This window comes from Cryptomeria japonica, chromosome 6, assembly GCF_030272615.1.
Source record: "Cryptomeria japonica chromosome 6, Sugi_1.0, whole genome shotgun sequence".
In the NCBI taxonomy this organism is placed as follows: domain Eukaryota; kingdom Viridiplantae; phylum Streptophyta; class Pinopsida; order Cupressales; family Cupressaceae; genus Cryptomeria; species Cryptomeria japonica.
The window spans coordinates 373,382,985-373,407,420 of record NC_081410.1 but is presented as its reverse complement, the minus strand read 5'-3'; the positions used below and the strand labels follow the sequence as shown (position 1 = coordinate 373,407,420).

Below are 24,436 nucleotides of genomic sequence, written 5' to 3'. Positions count from 1 at the left end.
ACTATTTGCCAGCCTTCCTCCTGCACAATTTTTCCTTGAGCTCTTTAGTGCTTTTATGTTTGAATTCCTTTTCAGACAGTTGGTTTCCAAATGACCTGTTTGGAAACATTGTCTACACCTAAAGGGGATGCTTTCATAATCTATCTGTAACCAACTTCCCTTAGAAGTTTTGAAATATAAATCTGCAGGAGGAGCCTTCATCTATCCATCTCTACCAGAATGCATGCATATGTAGTGTGCAAATAACCTAGGGAGCCCACATCCACCCCCAGGAATTTATCCAAAGCCTTTTAAACAGGATTCAAACGAATGCTGTAATGGAAGATTAGGAAGTCTTACCCGAGTAGGAATCTTGTCAAAGGATTTAGTGGTGGGATTGAAAGTTGGGTACCGTGGTTTGAGCAAGAGCATGTGTTTCTCCTCCTAGCTCCAAAGATTCTTGAATAAGATATTAGTTCTGTCTTGCTCATTATCAAACACCACCACAAAAAATCCACGGGCTCCAGGGTAAATCTGCACATCCCCAACCAAAGTAGGGCTCCAAAATTCAGAAATCCACCTGTGCAACTCGCTAAGTCTTGGCGGAAACCCTTCAAAACGCCCTATCAGATCCATTTCAGTGAAATACTGTTTGTTCTACATCACTTCATTATCAATCTGAAAGCCTAAACACACCATTGGCCGAACAACGACTGTCTCATCCTGAAGATAAACCCACGCAGCATTTTGGTGCCCCCATTTCCGTCCGCTCCTACATTTTGAAACACCTTTTGTCCCTCAGCCACTCGATCTCTTTGCTCCCCTCGGTTCACATTCCATCCCCCCCGTACAGAGGTGGAAGAGGAAGAGGCATCAATGTTGGCGCCGTCCCCAGAAGTTCACCTTTCTCTAGTCGAAAGAGCCCTAGTCACCATCGAGGAGGAGCCATTAGACGTGAATGAGCCATTTCATGTCATCTCTGATTTTCTAGCTGGTCGACACCATTGTTGAACAACAGTCCCACATCCACGAAAATTTTCAGAAACCCTAGCAGCCAAAGAACATTGCAACTGTTGCATCGCTCGTATTTTTAACTGTCACTCCCATCATTAAAATCCATACAATGTAACTATTCCATAGATAAATCCATAATTGCCAATAAATATTCATAATTTCTAATATCGTAATATCGTATTCGTAATTTTCACTAATGATAATATTCAACTTTCAATTCTCAAAATGTCATGACATAATGAAAATTCAAATTACATGCCATGGCCCATATCAAATCTCCATATTCATCTTCATTAGAAGCATCATCTGCAAGGTCTTCATTTAGTTCAACATCATTTGAACCACAATCAATTGGATCACCACCCCTGCTAGCTACGTTTGTGTCAAGCTCAATAGCTGCCTCATCTATAGAGACTTGGGCACGTTTTGCAACTGTAGCATCTAAAATTGATCTCGGCATCCTTTCGTGGACAATAAATTATTAATTTTGAGACAATGTTGAATAATTTGTTTCATGATCTATTACCATGATTAAAGTGCTTATTTGGAAATTTCCATAGCATGGCTCTCATCTGTTTTTTATCAACTCATCTTTATCAATTACGACCTTTAGATTTGGTGTTTGTGGGCTATGAGTTGTAGTATTGTTGATTTGTTGATAGTGATTTTGAAAATTATATGACAATCCATAGAAATGGTCCATGAGATAATTTTTCATATTATGACCTTTGTGTCGGCTCTTGAAGCTGTGTACGTATCCACTTCATTCTCTTTGATTAAGCACCCCGACCTTTGAGCCATGATAGTTAATCTTATAAAGTGACTTTGTATTGTTTAGTGCACTCCACCCAAGTTTGAATACCATATCTGCAATTTCAATGCTCAGCATTGAGTTCTGTTCCTGGGATTATTGACAATGCACTACATCAGAGTATCTGGTTTAGGAACTATTGTAAACACTTTGTCAGAATTGCAATTTTGGCTAGCTATTTTGTTGCCTTCCTCTGATAATTTTGTAGTTTGATAGATTAGCTGTTTAACTTTATTTTGTTGTACTATGAGCAAATGGAAAGTCCATCATATTAGTAACTTGATACTGGAATACCATTAAACTATAAAGCAAGAGAAATTCAGAGTTGACTCTTTCATTGTCCTGTAGTTTTGGACTTTAAGTATCACTTTTTATATTGTAACTTGTTTGTAATTGGTTAGTTTTCATGGTACTGTGGTGCGCTTGTGTATCCTGCAGTTCTGGACTTTTTGATACTAGTTTTCATATTTCGTTACCTGATATTTGGAGGTGTCTTTGCTTTTGCAGGCAGAAATAGGGTCAATCAGCTCAGAAATCAAGACTCTTCAGGAGAAATCAATGGGCAAGGGTTTGAGGCTAAGGAATAGGAAGGTGGGCAAACTTATTTGTCTTTAATGTGCCATTATATCCACAATGCTTATCCTTTCTTTAATTTGGTGCTTCTTATAATGACAGTATATAGTATATTCCTAATACTTTTGGAGTTCCTGCTGAGTAAGTTTATTTGATTGTTTTCTTGTGTTACATCTTATTTAGTCTACTGCACAGTCAGCACTGCGATCCATTTCTGATATCTTTGGGCATATCAAATGAAATTGATGTAGGAGCATTGTGGGATTTGAGCAATCAGCATCACAAAAAATAAACAAAAACTCATGCGTTTGATTTTGGTTTGTGTGTTTTGGTGCTAACTTTTGTGTTCCTTGGTAATTCTCACATTCCAACTGCAAATTGATTTTCGCTCTAATTTTGGTGTTCAATTTGGATAGGGAAATGTGGAGAGTCTTCTTAACACTTTTCAGCCTGTTTATGACACGTTTATGACCTCCATTGATGAAGGGGGTTACATAACAGCAATTATTAGCTGTCAGATCATCTATGATGTATCATAGATGAAGAGTTACTTGTAAAGGGAGTTAATTTGGACTTGTCAAAGTCCACCTTGGAATTGGGTGCTGTATTTTGCATGCAGGAGCAATTAGCCTTATTTATTGATGCATATTATAGGGGGATGCCCCACGTGGCTATTTTTAGCTTGTTGAAAAACATTTTGCTAAAGATGATTCCTTCATTTGGGCACAATACTTGGGGTTGTTAACGATAAGTCACAAGTTTGGCTTAGATTGGACTTCTCTTGATTTTGGGTGCTATACTTGGAGGGAAGAGAATAAAACGACAAGTTGGGATTGAACAAGGTTGGTTTCCATTAGATAGTTTTGCAGGTTGGATACAAAAGGAGTTCTTCATTTGTTTATAGGTTGTTGGGAGCTCAAAGTCAATCTACATCGTGTGAGACTTATTAGTAGTGTTTTGTAGATTGTTTGAGTGTTTTATAGATTATTTGAGTGTAAAAAGTTTGGTTTTGCAAATAGGTGGTCTGCTAAATTATTTAATGTTAATGAAAATTAAAATCAGGATTGCCTTTGTTCCTAAGCCCATGTTATGCAATCATTTTGTGTGTGCGTGTTCTGAAATTTAGAGCTTAATCCTAATTCCTCTGGTTTGTCTCTTGGATTAATCCCTTCTAAGTTATGGGGTTTTTGTTGGTGTTGCTGCACAGAGAAGGTGGTCAATCGTTTGGCTTCCTATCCTTGGCTGCATCAAACAGCATGAAATTGGGTCTAGTCCTTGTGGTAGGGTGTGTATGTGGTTGCCTTATCAAAATTCCTGGAGTTCTGGTTGTGGATGTACAAGTCTATCTATGTCATCATGCCTTCTAGAAGGCAAGTTGGAGTGGCTGCTTTGGCAAGAAGAATGGAAGAACTCATTCAAAATCTTCAAATCAGAATTACTACCTGTTGGTGTGCGTTTTATGCACACGCAATCATCATAATAAAATACCAAAGTACTTTACCCTCTCTTGAACAAAATCACCTCAGATGCTAAGGGTAAGGTCAACTAAAATGATTCCAAGGTTTCTACAGTCAGGTCTTGACAAGTGGGTAACTCAATGGTCGATGTGAATTGTTGTTTACACAATTGTTCTGATCAACTTTGCCTATCATGAATATGGAATGGGTGTGCCGATAACTTAGGATTTATCAATGAAGCTCTGGATTCAATTCTAACAAGAATTTCTGAAAAAAGGACAAAAGGGAATGGGGTTCAGGATTTCTATTCTAAAGCCTAGAATGCAAGGAGTGATGTGTTAGAATCAATGACAGTCCCAAAGACACTGAGAGGGGGGGGGGTGTGAATTAGTTTCTAACCGGTTTACAAAATATTTAAACTTATTAAGAACTTTGTATCCCAAAACAGTGTACCGGTAAATAAGAATTAATGCAGCAAATAAGAATAGCAGAGACAACATAGAGAACACACCATAACACAAGATATTTAACGAGGAAACCCGGTGTGGGAAAAACCTCGGTGGGATTTGTGACCCACAATATTCACTCACTGGCCAATGAATAAATATTGCTTACAATGAGGGGCCTGGACATGCAGGAAGGCTAGCAGCCTAGAGCTCACTGCTCAATTACAAAACAGAAGTCTCACTGACTTACAAAATGGATCATCAAAATCCAATACAATGCACTGCTTCAGATCAGCATCAACTATGCTAGGTTCAGTAACGGTTTAAGCTCAGTCTATTACCAAAAACCTTCGCTGTCAACTATATCACCTTATACAAAATATCATGTATTCTCTCTCTCTCTCTCTCTCTCTCTCTTATCTCTATATTATATCCTCTCATCTCTAAATGACCTATAAGATCTCATACATATATATGAGTCTATTACAATATGCCATGTCGGCTTTTACAAAAGATAATTACAATATAAAACAATAAACAAAAGTTTATTCCATGTTGGCTTGAGTGCCAGTATGCATTATTGCCGCTGCCGGTGAAGTGTCTACTGGTGTATGTAGAAGTCTATTGCCGGTGCCGGTAACTACCAGTGGGTCGACAGATGTTTGCCAGTTGGTTGCTAGTTGGTTGCTAGTTGGTTGCCATCAATGACAACATCAACTATTCTCATAAGAGTGTAGAATGCCAACAATCTCCCCCTTTGGCATTGATGGCAACACTCATGAGAAAAATCCAAAAACTGTTCCAAAAACTGAAGTCCAAAAAGTTTCCAAAAAGATGTGCTCCCCTGAGCAAATGATCTCCTCTGAATAAGCATTTTTCTCTCCACTACTCCCCCTTTGACATCAATGACTAAGGTTGTAAAAAATAGTCAAATGAGTGCAAAAATTCACCTCAAAGTTTGTAACCGGTTGGTTACAATCTGAAAGATATCTTCGAAAACTAGATTTAGACTCTGCATAAACCTTTTGCTGTCATTCAAGGTTGCCTCAGTCTGTTGGATCGTGCCGGTGAGATAGTGCATGTGATCTTCCGGTGATCGTTCTCCCTGAAGTAATGCCTTAGTTATTTCTATTCTCTGAGAAATAAGATTTTCCAACTTAGGACCAAGTTTATTTTTAAGCTCTCTGGCATTAGACCTTATCCTTGTCTTTTCTTTCTCAAGTTTCTCTAATTTTTCCTCAAAACCTGCCATCTCTTGCTCAAAAACTGATATGTGACCAGATGAACCAATTATGTTATCAGCTATGTCATCGATTTCCTTTTGTGTTTTACAGATCTCCTTATCTATGTCTGCTGTCAGAAGGTGAGGTTTGCATGTTTCCCTGTATAGCTCTTTGTACTCCAAAATTGTAGAGTTTAGTGCCGGTAATAATGTATTCAGTTGTTCTGTGCACTTCTTTATGGTGTCATCAAAGAATTTGTTCTTCTCTTTTTCAACTCTCTCCTTTATTGTATCCTCATTCACTTTATCAATCGTTATTACATTGTCAGCAATAAATTTGGACAATGTGTCCAATTTGCCTAAAGAATCCTTAATATGATCTATGTTACAATTTGGTGCAATCAATTTAAGAATAGGTACAGTGTTATCAATTGCCTTGTAGGCCAATGCATTGCAATCCATTATCTTTTTGATTGAATCCAAAAGTACCTCTGTAACATTGGTAGGTCTGAATTCACTTGCTGATGTGCCGGATGTCTGACCAATTGCCTTTATTACCTCTGTGCTTCCATCAGTTGTAACCATTTTACTTGTGTTTACCTCCGGTGGATCAGTCTGTGTTTGCATCTCAACTTGCAAGGGTTTCTCAGACTGCTTTGATGTCTTAGTGAATGCCGGTTTCATTGCCTCAGTGTGTACCACTGCCTCAGTAGGTTTCTCAGTAAGTTCAACTGCCGGTATCTCAGTCTCCGGTGGCCCTGTGCCAGCATCTATTCCTTCAGTAGGTTTCTCTGTTTCTAATGGTTGCTCAGGTTGAGTTGGGATCTCAACTTCAACAGTCTCTACCAGTTTCTTTGCCAAGTTGCCACTGTCAACATTGTCTTCCTTAGCCTCTGAACTATCCTTGTCTACAACAATATTCACTTCCTGAGTATCCACATTCATGGTGAATAGTATCTCAGATTCAGGATTTGTGTCATCATGTAACATCTTCAGTGTCAATAACCGGTGGATCATCTGTATGTACTGGTGCAGTATCCAAAGGTGGCGGTAAATTGTCAGTGATCTTGATGTTTGGAATACCACCAACTTTTCCTTTTCCCTTGTCCTTATCCTTCTGATACATTTTAAATGTCTTCTTCGGTCGGTTCATTTCCTTTTGTTTTTCCTTCTCCACAAAAAATATATCCGAGTTATCAACAGTTTCATCTGCAATCTCTTTTACTCTTCCTGCCATTAAACTTACTTGCTGGTGTCCACTGGCAAAAACAAATTGGTTAGCCTCATAAATTAATTCATCAATTTCCTCTTTTGAATTTACAGGATGTACAACTAGAAGTTTTTCAACCTTCAGTTTCTTATCTAATTCCATTACTGCAATCCTTTTTGCTTCCAATCTCCTATACAAATCATTGGGTAAGTCATCCACAACTTCAATTAAAACCTTTTTATATATGTCCAGATGTAAAATAATACTATTCTCAATGCTTTCCCTGTCAGAATCATTAAATGTGTTATACAGTTGGTGTCCATTGGCCAAATTTCCATCATCAGTTATCTCATTTAGTAAATCATTCAAAGAAGGGGTAACAGGTTATTGTTTCTTCTTTGGTTTCAGTTTCTTTGGTGGTCCCCTTACTGCCTGTTGTTTCTTCCTCAAAGTCCTTGTTCTTTTAGGTGAAGGAGAGGGTATTGGTGAAGGTTTTCTCTTCCTCCTTTCAACTCTTTTAAACTCAGCTGCCTTGTCACTGTCGGTTCCAGAAGATGTGTCAACCGATGAAATATGGGCCTTCGGTTGAAGTCCTTCAAGCTCACTAGCCGATATGCTACTAATGTTCATTACATTTTCCTTGATTTCCTTAACTTGCTTAGAAGCATCTCTAATAAATTTTTCTCTTTTCTTCCTTTGCTTCAATGTATTTACATCACTTTCAATAGTCTCAGCACTAGCAAAAACTTGTTCTGATGGTTCCCTCGGTGCATCCAGTAAAGCTTTAGCATATGTTTCCAAAATGTTAAGATCTACCTCATATCCCATTTCAGTCACCCAGACAGTCCTAGGGAGTTCAACCTCCATCCATGTCTCATCTCTCTTGATAACAAAACAAATCTCTTTGTCATATTTGTCCACTACACTTTGTGGTAGCCTTTCTCTAGTTTTCATTTTAGCTTGGAAAGTTTTGAAGTATTCAATTATGTTGTTGTCTCTAGCAGTTCCCATGCCGGTAAAGCTTCCTGTAATTGTTTTCCTACCGGTATATCATATCCAAAGTCTTTAGGTCCAATACCGGGGATCTCCTTAGTGAAATACAACATTAGACATACCAAAAGATTTCCAAATCGGAAAGTTCCTTTCTTATCTTTTTTAATCTTTTTCAAATTGTCAATAAGTTAATCTTTTAGCCATTCACACACATCTATCATTGCATTGTTATTAATCATCTCATAAGCACTGTTTATATAGAGACTAGAAACTGAATTTAGCCTGTTAGCATGTGTAGTCTTGTAACCTAGCACCATACTTACAAATTTTACATTGATGTCTTTGATATCATTCACTCTCAGTGATCTATTGTCAGATGTTGCTCCGGTTAGGGTCATCACTTTGTTGTTAGGAATCTTCTTTGTTTTGTCAGGTCTGCTGCCGGTTGAGGGTAAACCAGTTACTGCCCTAATTGCTTGCCGGGTTATTTTGTAGATAGAATCCAACCATAAGAATTCTCCATGTGCTCTACTCAAAACAATTCTTATTACTTCCTCTGGAAATTGGGGAATGTTCAGTATCTCCACAAAACCTAGAGTTTCTATGATTTTGTGTTCGGGTTTGACATCACCATTTTCATCACAAATCACTTTAGTAAACATTTTCATCAATTCTTCAGAACCTAGTTCTTCTATATTGCAATGTATATAAATCCTAGGGTCTTCTGCAAAAGCCACACCTTTAGGAATTTTCGAAAATGGCCCTACAGAGTCATCTTGCTTAGCAATCTCGGGAATTATTTTAAATACGGGCCTAGGGCGTTTCACATTTTCCACAATAGTAGGGTTCCGAATAAACTCGGGAGCAGAAGAAGAAGCCATTGAAAAATACCTTTAGCTGCCTGAAAATATTCTGAATGCTTGAAGAAATCACTCCGCACCTTTGCCTTGAATGCCTTCGCTCTGTTTTCGCGCTCTCTGCTAATTTGAATGCTCAGTGAGTCGAAAAAGAGGGAAATTAGCTGATGTATAATGACATTTCTCTTACCAACCGCATTAAATGCTCGTCGGTTAAGTGAAAACTTAACATATCTTGCGGGTAAAGAAGAAATCTATCTTCTCACCATCGACTGAGGGTAATCTGCATGATTTTCAACTTACTGCAATACCCCCAAAGGGTTATATCTTAGTTGGATGAAGAATCTCCTGCCGGTGGAGGATTACTCTGTTCTACTAGTATAGAGATAGTTTCATCAACATTCTGATCTCTCTTCCTAATCCATTGTTTTGAAAATTCTTGCTTTACCTCATCTACCTTTTCTTTGCCTTTCAAACTGGATCCTTTATTGTTTGCCGGTGAAGTCTTGCTTCTACAAAATTTGGCAATATGTCCAATTTTGTTACAAACATAACAAGTCACCTTATTCCTCTGAATAGCCTTTCCATATCCTACTCCGGTTTGTGTTCTGCATTGATTAGATAAGTGTCCATATCTTCCACAAACATAGCATTTCACATTCATTCTGCAATTTTCTGAATTATGACCAACTTTGTTGCATTTGGAACATTGACCGGTGGGTGCATTAATATTCTGATTGTTTCTAAATCTACACTGATTTGCTCTATGACCATATTTGTTGCAATTGAAACATTTGCCATTAAACTTGTAAGCATTAGGTTGTTTTACCGGTTTGTTCTGATCTAGATTGTTTGCAGTACCGAAACTTTCTCCAACTTCAAATCCAAGTCCATTTGTATCTCCATTAGGTTTCTGACTTTTCAGCATGTCATCATGCTCCTCTGAACTTTTCTTGAATTTCTCTTTTTGTTGATTTGCAGTAGCCAACTCATTTTCCAGAATTTCCTTTTGTCTCATAAGCTCATTTTATCATGTTGCATGTGAATCAGATCTGTCTTTAACATATCATTTTCATGACTAAGTCTTAGATTTTCGTTTCCAACATCATTGAGTCTTCTAGTCAAGTCTTCTTCATTCTTCTTCCTGTCTTCAATGTCTTTACATAACCTCATAGTCATATCTTGCATTTCATTCTTCATATTACTGTTTTCCTGTCTTAACTTGTTTGCAAGTTCATTAAGAGTTTCTTTTTCCTCATCATCTTTCTGCATCTTCTCATGAAGTTCTTTTATTTTATTTTGTGCTATAGCAAGGTTCTCCTGAAGTCCTTTAATGAATTCCTGTGCAGTGCTTAGATCATCTTCAAGTTTGATATTCTTCAATTTCTTTGCATCATAATCTACAAGAGCTCCTTCCAATTGTTTTCTTAAGTTCTCCATCTGTACCGGTGTCAGAATCTTCCTCAAGCTGTTAGGCTTTTGGAAATAGAGTACCAGGCTTTGATACCAATTGTTAGAATCAATGATAGTCCCAAAGACACCGAGAGGGGGGGGGGGGTGAATCAGTGTCTAACCGGTTTACAAAATATTTAAACTTATTAAGAACTTTGTATCCCAAAACAGTGTACCGGTAAATAAGAATTAATGCAGCAAATAAGAATAACAGAGACAGCATAGAGAACACACCATAACACAAGATATTTAATGAGGAAACTCGGTGTGGGAAAAACCTCTGTGGGATTTGTGACCCACAATATTCACTCATTGGCCAATGAATAAATATTACTTACAATGAGGGACCTGCACATGCAGGAAGGCTAGCAGCCTAGAGCTCACTGCTCAATTACAAAACAAAAGTCTCACGACTTACAAAATGGATCATCAAAATCCAATACAATGTACTGGTTCAGATCAACATCAACTATGCCAGGTTCAGTAACGGTTTAAGCTCAGTCTATTACCAAAAACCTTCGCTGTCAACTATATCTCCTTATACAAAATATCATCTATTCTCTCTCTCTTATGTCTATATTATATCCTCTCATCTCTAAATGACCTATAAGATCTCATACATATATATGAGTCTTTTACAATATGCCATGTCAGCTTTTACAAAAGATAATTACAATATAAAACAATAAACAAAAGTTTATTCCATGTCGGCTTGAGTGCCGGTATGCATTATTGCCGCTGCCGGTGAAGTGCTTGCCGATGTATGTAGAAGTCTATTGTCGGTGTCGGTAACTGCCGGTGAGTTGACAGATGTTTGCCAGTTGGTTGCTATCAATGACAATATCAACTATTCTCATAAGAGTGTAGAATGCCAACATGATGAACAAATTTAGTGGAACCAAACTAGGCAAGGTCTCACCATCAAGTTGAACAGATTTTGACACAAGCTTAGTGCAATCATCCAAGGTGTACTTCAAAGATTTTCAAATTACTACCATCAAACCTTGATACCATCCAAGTTGATGCATAACAATGGACACATAATAATCAAAGTTAAGTTTGCATAAATTTCTAGTTGACCACGCACGACGTACTTACAATCAACAAGAGGCTAGTGGTATGGATAAATGGATTCCACACAAATACATCCAACAATTCTTTCACTCAATCTAACAAACATGAAAGCAAATTCTAATCTAACTTGGAGGAATTGAGAACCTTGAATGCCAGACAAAACTTAAACAAAAATCACCATCAAGTCGAACAATGATTTATATTCAAATCTGCAACATCTACCAACAATTCTAAAAAATCTCTCTTACAAATGAGAGGCAATGAGGTATATATAGAGTCTCATACAAAATGGATGGCCAAGATTAAATCAAAATCAAGGGCCAAGATCATGCCAACAAAGCCCTAGAGTTGCCCTAATTAGGGCTTACATAAAAAATGGAGCCACCAACATATTGCCCAATAGAAAGACACCTAGTCATCAAATAGGGAATCTTCTAGAAGATTTCGTCTTGCATCTCTTTCTCTCACAGCATAATCCAAGAATCTAACCAATACAGAATCTAATTCATCCATGGAAATGCTGGGTAAGGTATCCTACTGTAAATCAATCACATCCAACGCATCCGAGCAAGCATTCAAGGTGTTCTCCCAATTTGGCATAAGCTTTTGCGAATTGTGGACATGAATCAACAAAGAGATCATGTCATCCATCTGACTCTTCTTCAAAGAGTCCAACTGATTGAAGTACATGAACTTCATTTTGCCTCTCAATTCTGCTAAGTGTCACCCACTGGCTTCACTGACATCAACTCCCAATAACTCCTCAATTGAGGCAAAGATCTTTGACTGAATATCATGAATTGATCCTTCCATCTCTGTACAATTCTTTTGTGCGCTTTCATAAGTTGATTTCTTCATGGCCAATGAACAATACTAGCCATGGAAATCGTATCTGTCTCCATTCTGCACAATATTCTCCTTGATCAATGGGGACATAGGAATCCTCTTCAAAGATCTTAGGCGTGGAATAGTCTTCTCCTGAATAGGTCAGAATTCCTACCAAACTCTCTCCAAATACTGTATCCTAAATATGAGCCCCGTTGTCCTGTCAAAAGTCTAGACAAATTGAGTAAGAAAATCATCCACCTGTCTCTTCGTATCCTCAATCCATTTCTCCACTTCCGAGAGTGTATCTCTCGCTGCCTCATAATGTGTATGTAGTCCATGATCAACTGCAATAGGGGAAATAAGGGTGGGATTCTCACGCCTTATTCCTGCAATGTATTCTCTAAGTCTGATATTCTCTTCTTCATACCTCTTTTTTTTTCAATCTCCCGGTGCAATCTTGCACTGATTGCCTTGAGGGTATCACCAACCTCCTGAAATTCTTGTTCTATTGTAGTACGACCAAGGGCAACTGAAGTAATTTGGAAATCCATGGGAGTAGCAACATCCTTCATCACATCCCCAATAGGAACAACCACCTACACAATCCGCATTCATGTCTCATCTCTAGCTATATGTGACAAAATCTCAGCCGTCTTTGGTTCTTTTCCCTTGTCGCTCCTAGCTAAGTAGTCATCAATGTCATCAATTGGTTGTGCCTCTACCATCTTATTTTTCTCCATACTTCTCATCAGTCAATCAGGAATAGCAACCATCTCCATACCATCATCGAGACATATCTCTCGATCAAGCTCTCTCAATGCCGAGATAACATCATCATCATCATCATCAGGATTATCCCTAGTCAAATCATATACATTCTTTCCCAAACTAACCTCCAAAAGGACAGTAGGGGATCTCGCCTGATTATCATCCTCATTAGGTGGAGCAGATGTAGCTGTGGCATGTAAATCCTGAACTTTCTCTGGTAATATCACTGTGCTGGAACATTGCTCAACCTCTTTGTTCTGTTCTGACACTTCAATTACCTTGATTGATGAGACATCGAGGGGAGGTGAAGGAATGATAATCTTTTGCTTCTTCTTCTTAACCTTCTCAATCTTCTTCCCTCTAGCCTTGACTTCTCCTGGTGTGTTCTTCCTTCGTTTAGGAGCTTGACTCCCCTGATCTGCATGAATCCTTATGTCACTGATAGTTCTTTGATCATCTTCGGAAGCGGATTCCTCTTGTTTCATCTTTTTGTAAGTGAAGATAACACCCATGTCAACTAACTTGTTCATCTGACTATCTACCCATCCTCGGGAGAAACTCAAGACCTCTCTCATCAATACATTCAAATCTGTCACTTCTAGTTTTGACCAAATAGGCAATAGAATTGCCTTCTTCATTTTATTCTCATATTGTGGATGCGTATGATCCTTGTCATCTAATATCTGATCAGGAATGAGGAAAAGTCCACACTTCCTCATGAAATCCACAGACATTCTGGACCACATTCCTCTTTTCATTGCTTGCTCGTCCATCATGTTGGCCCAATAATCTTCTATGTCTACCTTGTGAATGAACTTATCTCCCCTGATCCTTCTAACTTTCTTATTCAGATCAAACCTTTCTCTTCTCTTGTATGTTGCAAATTGATAGAATGCAAGTTCTTCAACTGTTGTGTTTGCTGCTACGGCGGATTGGCAACCTCCAATGTCTTCCCTATTGAAATAGGAAATGTCATCCCTGTTCTATGTTTGTCCTTCTGGATAGAATCAAACTCTAGAAGTTGTCTCACCACCTCAATTAATATCATTCTGTCTGTAGGATACCTAGGAAGCCTATAAGGTTCGGATTGAACTCCATGAATCCTTAGGTATGTGATAGTGGGAAACTGAATGTATCACGATCTGTATTTCTCTATTAGCTCTGTTGCCTCCTTGGACAACTTCCCGTGGATTCCGCCTTGCAACATCCGCGTTATATACATAGTGAATGCATCATTCACTCTCTTATAATCTTCAATCTGATACATGTTCAACTGTGGATAACATTCATAACTTCTGAACTGCCCGTGTCCATTCCTGACTCCACCTCTGCATATAAATCCTTTGTAGGTAACAAATTGTGCAAGCAGGTACGCCAAATAGGAAGTCATGGCGAATGACTTGGATCTCTCCACATTCCTCAACTGAAAATCCAGATTGTCACTTATGATGTTTGACCAATTGATCAACATTCCTTTCAGACAATTTTGGACGAAATAGAACATCCATCCATCATATATTGCACCCTGTGGCATCCCCATCACTCGGTTTAGCAAGAATACTAAATCACTATATTCATCTTTGAAATCTGTGCACATGAGTGTCTTGGGAGCCTTGGAATGATGAGGCCTAGGCTCGATCATCCACTCCTTTGTTCACTACGGTCTTACATTCATCTATCCTCTTCTTATATCTTTCTTCATATTCATCCTTGGTTCTATCCTTCATGTCTATTCCACGTGGAATTCCAAACACCTTAGCAACTGCGTCCTCAGCAAGGTAGGCAATGATGGCACCCTTAGGAGTCTTGATCATTCGGGAGCGAGGATCATAACATTGCGCACACTCCAGGATTATCTCACTGCACTATATGGACTGCGAAAATCTAGCGGCTTGATAAATACTGCTCTTCATAATGTTTGCATAAGCTGGGGAAGGAATCTGGCTTCCAATTCCAAAGATCCACTGTCGCATCTGGTCTATGTTCAGGAAATGCATGTTTGTGTCTATAATCTCCTTCCATCTGGATGACATCTTGGATTCTGGATAGAATCCCGTCTCAACTATCCTCTGTTGTTCCTTCGGATACTAATTCCAGACTTCGACATTGCACTTGTATGAAGCTAGAAGTTAGACACTTCGGAAAATTTATCCTGATAACCATTTTCAGAATTGAATAAGTTCTAATTTCTAAATGATTTAGACAAATTTATTGATGGAAATCGGGAATTTTATCTATATTTAAAATGAATTCTGAAAATAGAATGAAAATATGACAAGATTAGGGTATGAAACCCTCATGAAAATCATTAAAATCATTAATTTTCAGACTTAACGAAGTCTGAAGATACCTCCTTATACTTTAGAGATTTTATCATAATTAGAGTGCAAAGGAGCATACCGGATTTGGAATTGAACTAGGAAAGGTGTGAAAAGTAGTGTTTTCACACAAAAGTTGTTTGAAAACCTTCCCGAGGCCAACAATGGCTGCCAGCAAGTCTGAAGACACCCTGCAACTCTATCAATCAGTCACTAAAATCATGTTGCAATCGCGTGTTATGCAAAATCTATGATGAAAATTATTTTCCTAAGGCAAAAAATGAATAAATCTGAGCACATATGTAGGGCTGGAAGTGAATTTTCAGTCTGAAGACAAGTCTGAAAATGAAGTTTTCAGATTTACTAGCACCTCTAGGAATGATAGTAAACTCAGAAAATTGCCAAGAAATGGTGCAAAAATGCACTCCAAGTGAAATCGCCTAAATAGGTAAGTGGCTGGAAATGAATTTTTTCTGAGGACAGCCCCTTGACAATGAAGTTTCAGACCTGCAACAGCATTAAGAAGGTCTGAAAACGCTCTAAAAACTCTCAAAAAACACCTCCAAACAAAATCGCCTAGGTTAGAACAAGCTGGTTGGTGAAAAATATTTCTGAAAATTAGTTACCAGCCAACAATGGAGGTCACACAAGCTGCAATAATGGCGTCAAACTCAGATTTGGAAGTTGTCACAGCAAGGAATGACAATGGCAGCCACCAAGAATGAAGGAAATTCACCCAAAATGGTGTCAAATAATTTCTAAAATAAAATCGCCCCCTTTCAAGTATGGCGCCACCTCCCAAAACACACAAGTCTGAAAAAATCTGCAAATAACTTCCTCCAATGGCAGCCAAATAAATCGCCCAAGGCTGGAAACGAAGAAAAATAAGCAATGAAAACAATCTTCAGCCTCAAATGTGTCAACTTGACACTTCACCAAATTCGCCAACTGGAGGAAAAAAGCCCAAATCAGCAAACACACTAGGCAAATATAATAATATAATAATGTTGCCCTCCCTCTTTTAAACTTGCTTTTGCCTTGAGTTTTCACCACACAAGCAATGTGGGATAAAACCTCGATACTTATACTTGCTTGGGGAAAACTGATTTGCTTCTAGAAGGTAAAAATCATTTAATGTTAATTGCAAATCATTTATTAATTGTTTTTATTTTTTAAATAATTGTCATCATTCGTAATAACAATTAAATTTGGGGTCAATTTATTAAAATATTTCAAAAATTAGATCAAAATTGACCATTAGGGGAAAATTAATTTTAGTTGGGATAAAAATCCCAATAAAGAACCATTGAAAAATTATTAAATGCCCATTTGGGGAAAATCGCCCCATGTTGGGATGAAATCCCATCAAAATTTCATCAACTTTGCACACATTTGGTCTCCAGGGGAAAATCGATCTATGTTTGGAGTGAAATTTCCAATTCAGATTTGCCACTTAGCACAAAAAATCATCTTGGGGGAAAATTGACCCTTGTCTGGATTGTTATCCGGACCCAAAAATCATCAAAATCATCATGGTGGAAATTCGCCCTATGTCTGGAATCACAATCCACACAAAAATCCTTAAAAATTCGCCATAAATGCACTAGTGGAAAATCGATAGGCATCAAGAATTATCATTTTAGTCCTCATTAAAGTCATCTGTAGTCCTGGTGGAAAATCGTGGGTCATCAGGAATAATTTCCACAACCAAATTTTTACCCTCCTGGTGGAAAATCGCCCCATGTCTGGATAATGAGTGGGGGAAAAATTAGGTCTATCAGGAATCTAGGGGAAATTCACCACTAGTCAGGATTTTGAGTGGGGGAAAATCACGGGTCATAAAAAATGTAGGGGAAAAGCACCTCTCATTAGGAATTTTAACATTTTGACCCATAGAACATGGATTTTCATCCGAAATTTAACGATTTAACCATTCATAATCATCTGGACACTTAGAATTTTCAATAAAACGCATCGAGACTTTGGCAAATTTACCAAAACTTGAGCCAAACAAAAGGAAACCTATCAGGATAAAGTGCAAAATCAACTTGAATAACTCCTAGGAGCAAGAAAACAACTCCTAAAGGTCCTAAAATACGTTAGCACCTAAAAATCACCAATGAGGACGTTCAAAAACACGTTAACGCTCAAAAGGTTTACATTTAAACAAAATTAGAATCATTTAAAATCTCAACTTTTTTGCACTTGATCCTATAACTTCAAAACTCTAAACGACAAATAGGCATGATCAAAAATCCGAGACTCAGGCACGAGAACTCAAAATTGCCCACTATGCTGCCAAAACCCTAAATTAACTAAAGCGGAAAGCAGAAAAGAGGGGATCCCTGTTTGCAATGGGGCGATGTGTGAAAAGGTCACAACACTACCATTACAACAAACCATCCTAGAGATCCTTACCAAAAAGGAGTTAATGAGGTGGAAGAGGAGACACAAGAAAGAGCAAGAGAAGTAGAATAAACCTTGAAGAGGGTGAAGATAGATTATTGAGAGTCCTTTTCAAGATCAGAAGAGGGACAATTTTGGTGTTCTAAACATTGATACAACATTTGCCAATACTTGTTGTGACTCGGCGAGTCTTGAGCCGAAATGACCAAACTAAGGTTTGAGGACTGGTGACCTAGGTGCCTGGTGAGTCTAATCAAATTGCTCAAACTCGATGAGCTGCGACAGGTACACTTGGCCAGATCTATGAAAATTAAAGAAGAAAAAAATAATAAAAGATTAAAAAAGGCTTGAATGTAAAAGCTCGAAAGTTGAGCATTTTTTTGAAAAGTGATTAAATTATGAAAAATGCCATCTACTATGAAGGTTTTTGTTTTCTCAAAGGATTTAATTTGGGCTTGGTAGTGCAATCTTTACACCTTGACCTTGCCCTATATCATGACAAGGAGCATGCCGATAGCATTATCCCTAGACCCCATGACGGGCATTGTCTCTTGACCCTACTAGGAGCATTGTCCCTAAACTCTTGCTCTAGATTTAAAAAATAAAAAATAATCATTTTGGGACATGTCGGAGAAGAACATCTTTTCTTTCTTTCGACCTTTTTTCCAAATAAATTCCTAGCAATGGAATTTGGGTATCATCAAACTAAAATCAGTGAAAGGATCACATATCGATGGTTAGAAGATAGGACATGTCACCATATTTCTAATGACTTGCAACATTTTTTCTATTTGACTTCTTATGTTTTGGGGATGGAGCATGTCAAGTAGGGATGACATGTTATATGCCTAGGAATGTCATATATAATGTATATAAGTGGATGATAATGCTGATATGTGGCACATTTCCCTTAAGTTAGTTATATTGGATCATGAATTATATTACGTAATTAAGAGGCATACATGGGTTTATCCGCCCATTATGTTACTAGGAGGAGGTTTAGATGAAGGAGGTGAATATCATTGTAAAGATATGTGATGAATATGATATCGTATTTGGAATCTCTTGGAGATATACTTTGGAGTGGTTTCTAAGTTAAGGAGCGTTGAATAGTGTTACCCTACCCAAAGGGTTTATTTTGTCTCTACATATATTGGATCTTAGGGCATCTTGGACCATGACGATCTCTTGTGTGGTGTATGATCTCTCTTCTAAATTGTCTTCTTACATTTATTATACATGTAGACTTTATTAGGACAGATGACTTGATGGATTGCTTGAGCAATGTTAGTTACTTACAGAAATAAAAACTTGAAGAGTGGATAATATTAGATTAAGATCAAGAAAGTTAATGAGTGAAAAATTGCTTTCAAGACTAAGGAAACCCGGTATGAGTGGCTTGTTATGCCAATCAGATTGACAAATGTATCGAACTATTTTGTTTAACTTATAAATGAGGTATTGAAACCATTACTTGGAAAAATTGTAATTGTATATCTTGATGCCATTCTTATTTTCAGAAATGCTAGAGAAGAACATTTAGCACAAATTTGGTCCTACAAAAATTAAAGGGGGAAAAGTTACTAATTCATCTGAACGATTGTAGTTTCATGAGGATAGAGCTGGTGTATCTTGAGTTTGTGATTACTAGTGGTGCTCTAAAGATGGATCCAGATAATGCTAAGGCCATTGTTGAGTGGCCAACCCCCACAAGTATGTTCGAGGCTCGAATTTTTCATTGGTGAGCCAAATTCTAGAGTAAGTTTATTTTAAATTTTAGTGGTATCTATGCTCCTTTGAAATTTTAGTGGTATCTATGCTCCTATTAAGACAAAAACCATGAGAGAAAACTGCAAAATGTTTTAAGTGGACAATTGTTGTTAATATAAGTTTTGAATCATCGTAAAAAAGGTTAGAAAATAATTAATATTAGAATTACTAGATTTCAACAAGGTATTTCATGTGGGTTCTAATGCCAATGGAACAACCATTGGTGAGGTATTAGACAAGAGGGATGACTAGTCACATATATTAGTGAGAAATTGAATGAGCCTGATTTGAATTATTCAGTTCATGATCTAGAGTTTTCTTCCATGGTCCAGGCCTTGAATAATGAAGCCTTATACCTCCAACCAAGAACACTCTTAGTATCATAAATCCACACAAGCTACACATGGATATACACAAAACTAATAAGCGTCATTTAGAAGCCCATCTTAAGGTAACAAGATTATAAGGTGAATAAATCTACACAAAACCATTTTGAGGCATCAAGATTTTGAAACCAAACCAAAGAGAATACTCCGAAACAAACTTTTCTTTGAACATAAAAGTGCAAGGATCTTTACAAGATTATAACAACTCACCCTAGTTTTTCTTTTTGCAATATAAAGATGAATAATGTCTTCAACACTTTCTTATCAACTAGATTTCGAGGTGGGCAAGGTGAGAGCATATGGCGCTTTCAACCACACAACTTTTCTAAATGAATGCAATTACAGAATGCAATGGCAGCAAGCTGACTAGAATATGCAGGTGGTAGAGCCAATCTAATCAACACCTCTTTGGTGGACTACATAAAATGACACACAAGCAGCATAGCTGGCCTTATCAAGACCTCTTCAACGGACTACATGAATGCAGTGCAGGTGTCATGCTCCCAATTTGATACCCCATAATCAGTGAATCACATTCCATAATCACCAGATCTAAATAATGAAATTGTCTTACAAAATAAGACTTCACAATTTCATAAAATCAAACAATATGATTTAATCACCTAACTTATATAATTGGGCTTGCTAGATATTAAACAAGTATCAAGACTTAAGGATCGATCCTTACCCCCAAGATGTGCAACAATCTTATTCATAAACTATTAATTAGCTAACAAAGATTAAGTGAAGCGGTTCCAATGTGGTCAAACCTGGTGTCTCTAACCAAAGGAGGAATGTGAGGAGGCAGCGGTCAGCTATAGGGAGGTGTCTGTCCACAACCAACATGGCCGTGGGAAAGGGCATGACTCTTCACCAAAGAGGAGAGATATAAAAGGATCATTCCAGCATTCAAAAGGCATCATCAAAGGGATCAGATCTGACATTGATAATCAATTCAGGAATACAAAAGGCATGATCTGAGTTTGATCTTGTATCTGTGATTTGGTATTGGTTTTCTTGTGATTTATATAATACATATCATACTATAGGACTCTTTGTATGTTTTGATTAAATGTTATAATCAGCCATGTTACAGGTTTAGAGGGCTTACAAGGAGGGAAAATAGCGTTGGGATCCTTTTCTATGTATGCCAGCTCATGGTGGTGACCAGGGGTCCCATGATGCCAAGGGGGTATAAGGAGTGCTGTCCTTGGGAGTGAAGGATTTCCAGGACACCCTATTGTAAATGCACCCCAATCCTCTATCATGGTGGACCACTTTGCCAAGGAATCCAATCATTGGAAGTGGAAAAGGTTGTCATGATGAAGAGGAATGGTTATAGGACACCTCACTAGGTACACTACCCCATATGGATGGAAAGGGCCACATCAGGCAAAAAGGGATGGTATATCCGCTCTTAGACCTAGGGTAGAGGATTTCTAGGGCACCCTATCAAGTCACTTATTCTAGTTTCCCTATGGTTGAATTTCCAAAATAGATTAGAGATATCTTATGATTAAATTAATGTCTCCAACATAATAGGAAGGATCTATGCTCTTGATGTTCCTAAATAAGAAAATCTATTTTATGAAGTATGTTACAAATGGTTTTTAACCTGTTTGCAGGGTCTCAATCAGGTAAATGATATCACTAACCCTATTCCATTTCTTGTTTTACTTGGAAATTGTGATTTAGGGTAGACACTAGGGCATTCACAAATAGAGGACATTACAATTGGTATCAAGGGATGATTCTGTCGGCTTGAGGGAGAAAGGGAAATTGATGCAACTTAGTCAAAGGGGCTTGAGTGTGTTAGAGAGGGAAAATAATTTTTTTTCCACAAACAACAACCACAACCAAGACCACACAAGGAGTGAGCAAATGGGACATGAATTTTACACAAGGAGTGAGCAAATGGAACATGAATCTTGGGCCTTCATGGAACAAACATCCTAACCCTTACAAAATGTAAATAACACCATGAACACTCTTAGGTCTCACCAAGGAAGTGGGAGGGAAGCCACAAGACAATCTGAAAATGATACCACATCGAGGTCCACCCCAAGAATAACTCGACTTCCCTTCGTAACTAGGGAGGGGTTGTCAAGGGAAGAGGAGGAAATTCACACATCTAATCCTGATTTGAATGATCTTGTTGAAGCATATGCAATGCTTGATCCAAAAGTTAAGAGGAGCATCCCTTTCATGATATATTGTGAGGTCGGGACTAGAAGTACCCAAAGAAGGGGGAGAAACCAAACTAATAAGAACTTGCAACTCAAAGTAGGCAAATTGACCCTCCCAAACTTTGATGGATTGGGTAAGGTCACATTCATTGAGTTTGGCATATTGCACCTGGACGAAGTGGCCCATAAATGGTGGTACCATGGCTTAGTCACACAAAACCATCAAAATATAAAAAACTATAATGCCTTCATTGAAAAAATCATTGAAAGGTTTGATCATAAGCACCCCAAGAGATACTTCAAAGAGTTAACACAAATAAGGCAAGAAGGAACCATTGAAGATTATGTGGCTGAGTTTCAAAGACTATCCCTTATGGTACTTGGAATATTGGAGCAAAGGCTCATCTACTTATTTATAGAAGGATTGTTAGATGCCACCCGAATCCTAGTAAGTGCCTTGGATCCTACTACACTCCAAGAAGCATTCCTTAAAGCCACTCCACTTGATACCGCCCAAGCAAAGGTAAAGGATCACTCTAAGAAGATGACATCAAAAGATATGCACTTCTATGGGAAGGATGGATGTAAGAGAGCATTTCTTTCTAATAATGACTAAGAGGAACTAAGGAAGAAAGGTCTATGTTTTGATTGCAAGAGAAAATGTGAACATGGACACACTTGTAAACAAGATGAAAACCAAAAGATAAAGTTGTGTTTCAAGTGCAAAGATATATGGAAGCCTAGACACTTGTGCAATTGAAGGGACCTTAGAAAGAAGAACTTGTGCTACAAGTGCAAAGAGGATTGGAAACCTGAACATAAATGTGGGAGAAGAAGTTGAGCTCATAATATTGAAGCAATATCTAATGAAGGAAGAAGGGATGGGGGAGAAGAAGTCCCAAACAAAAGAATGAGGTTTGATGAAGAGGATGAGGAATGTGGAACCTTGGCTTCCATCTTAAGGGCATCCAAACATCATCCTTTTAGAATCCGAGGTGTGATTAAGGGGAAGAAAGTAACAACCCTTGTAGATAGTGGAGCTACCCACAATTTTATTGTTGAAAACTTGGCTGCAAGGCTAAAGTTAGAAGAAGACTTTAAAGGCTTTAAGGTAGCCTTGGCTGAGGCTGCAGCTATTCCGGCTCCAAAAACGCACTGACTACATTGCTGTACACCCAAAATAACCTTCGTGTTATACATAGGGGGTGACAACGGCCATAGCGCTTCTGTCGAGCCCTACAGCCATGTGGAGCCTATTTTGCAATTGTTTTTTTTGCATAACACGAAAGTTTTGCATCGCATGACATCGTGTAGTTGGAGCCAGTTTTGCTGTGTCCCTTGGCTAATGGGTCTACTACTCGATGCACATTTTTTTTTTCCCAATTAAGCATCACCTTGGGAAAAGATCCATTGGAAGACAAATTCTACATCATAAATATGGGGGATACTGATGTGATTTTTGGTACCCCATGGCTACACTTGTTGGGCCACTACATCCTAGACTTCACAAAGTTGGAGATATGCTTTGAACATAATGGGAAAAAAGGTTCTTTTGGAAGAACTATTTGATGGGTCCCTAAGGGTAGTTTCATCTAAAAAGATGGAGAAAATCCTTAAGCGTGACCAAGTGGAATGGGTGGCTCAATGTTTGGTCCTAGACAAAACTTCCCTCAAAGGAAAATCAATCCTTGTTGATATACAACCATTATTGAACAAGCATAAGAGGGTTTTTAGTGATATTCCCCCTGGACTTCTGCCAAAAAGAGGCTTTGAAGTTTTGAACTTTTTATCAAATTAGAATAAGGGGCAAAACTAGTTGTTACCACTCCCTATTGCCATCCTCATAAATATAAAGAAGAAATAGAAAAAACCATAAAAGAATTGTTACAAAAGGGGCATATCCAACCAAGCTCTAGTCCTTTTGCCTCTTTTGTTGTACTTTCAAAAAAAAAAGATGGCACAATGAGAGTGTGCATTGATTACATGACATTAAATAAAATAAACAATAAAAAACAAATACGCCATTCCTAAGTTGATGAGCTAATTGATGAACTCCATGGAGTGGCGTACTTCTCTAAAATTGACCTAAAATCAGGTTATTGCCACATTAGACTAAGGGGAGGAAGATATACCGAAGATAGCCTTTAGGTGCCACTATGGTCATTTTAAATTTCTTGTCCTACCCTTTGGGCTAACAAATGTCTTAGCCTATTTTTTAGTTTTGCATGAACCATGTCTTTAGGGGGTAGCTAAGGAAATTCTTGTTGGTCTTCTTTGACAATATCCTAATTTATATTAAAACTTGGGAGCAACACGTAAGACATGTGGATGAAGTATTACAAATACTTGAGCAACATTCGTTATTTTCTCCAAATGCGAGTTTGGTATGGAAGAAATCTTGTACTTAGGGCACAAAATCAGTGCTTGAGGAGTTAGTGTGGATGAAGAGAAGATTGAGACCATAAGAAGTTGGCCAAAGCCAAGAAATTTAGCACACACCATAGGGTTCTTATGACTTTGTACTATTATCGGATATTTGTTGAGGGTTTCTCAAAATTGGTTGCACGCCTAACCGAGTTAACCAAGAAAGGAGCATTTACCTGGAATGAAGAAGCACAAACAACTTTCGGAAAACTCAAAGAAGTAATGAGTTCCTGCCCTGTTTTGGCAACACTAGACTTCTTAC

The 24,436-nt window shown here is 38.0% G+C and overlaps 1 protein-coding gene across 2 annotated transcripts in view; it reads left to right on the top strand.

Annotated features, from left to right (window-relative positions):
* The window catches only part of LOC131072217 (vacuolar protein sorting-associated protein 52 A), a 159,606-nt gene that overhangs the window by 44,106 nt on the left and 91,064 nt on the right, over positions 1-24,436 (top strand). For both annotated transcript variants that reach the window (XM_058008311.2, XM_058008312.2), the window contains exon 6: positions 2,312-2,395. In XM_058008311.2, coding sequence (XP_057864294.2) covers positions 2,312-2,395 — 84 coding nt within the window. The remainder of the gene's footprint in view (positions 1-2,311; positions 2,396-24,436) is intronic.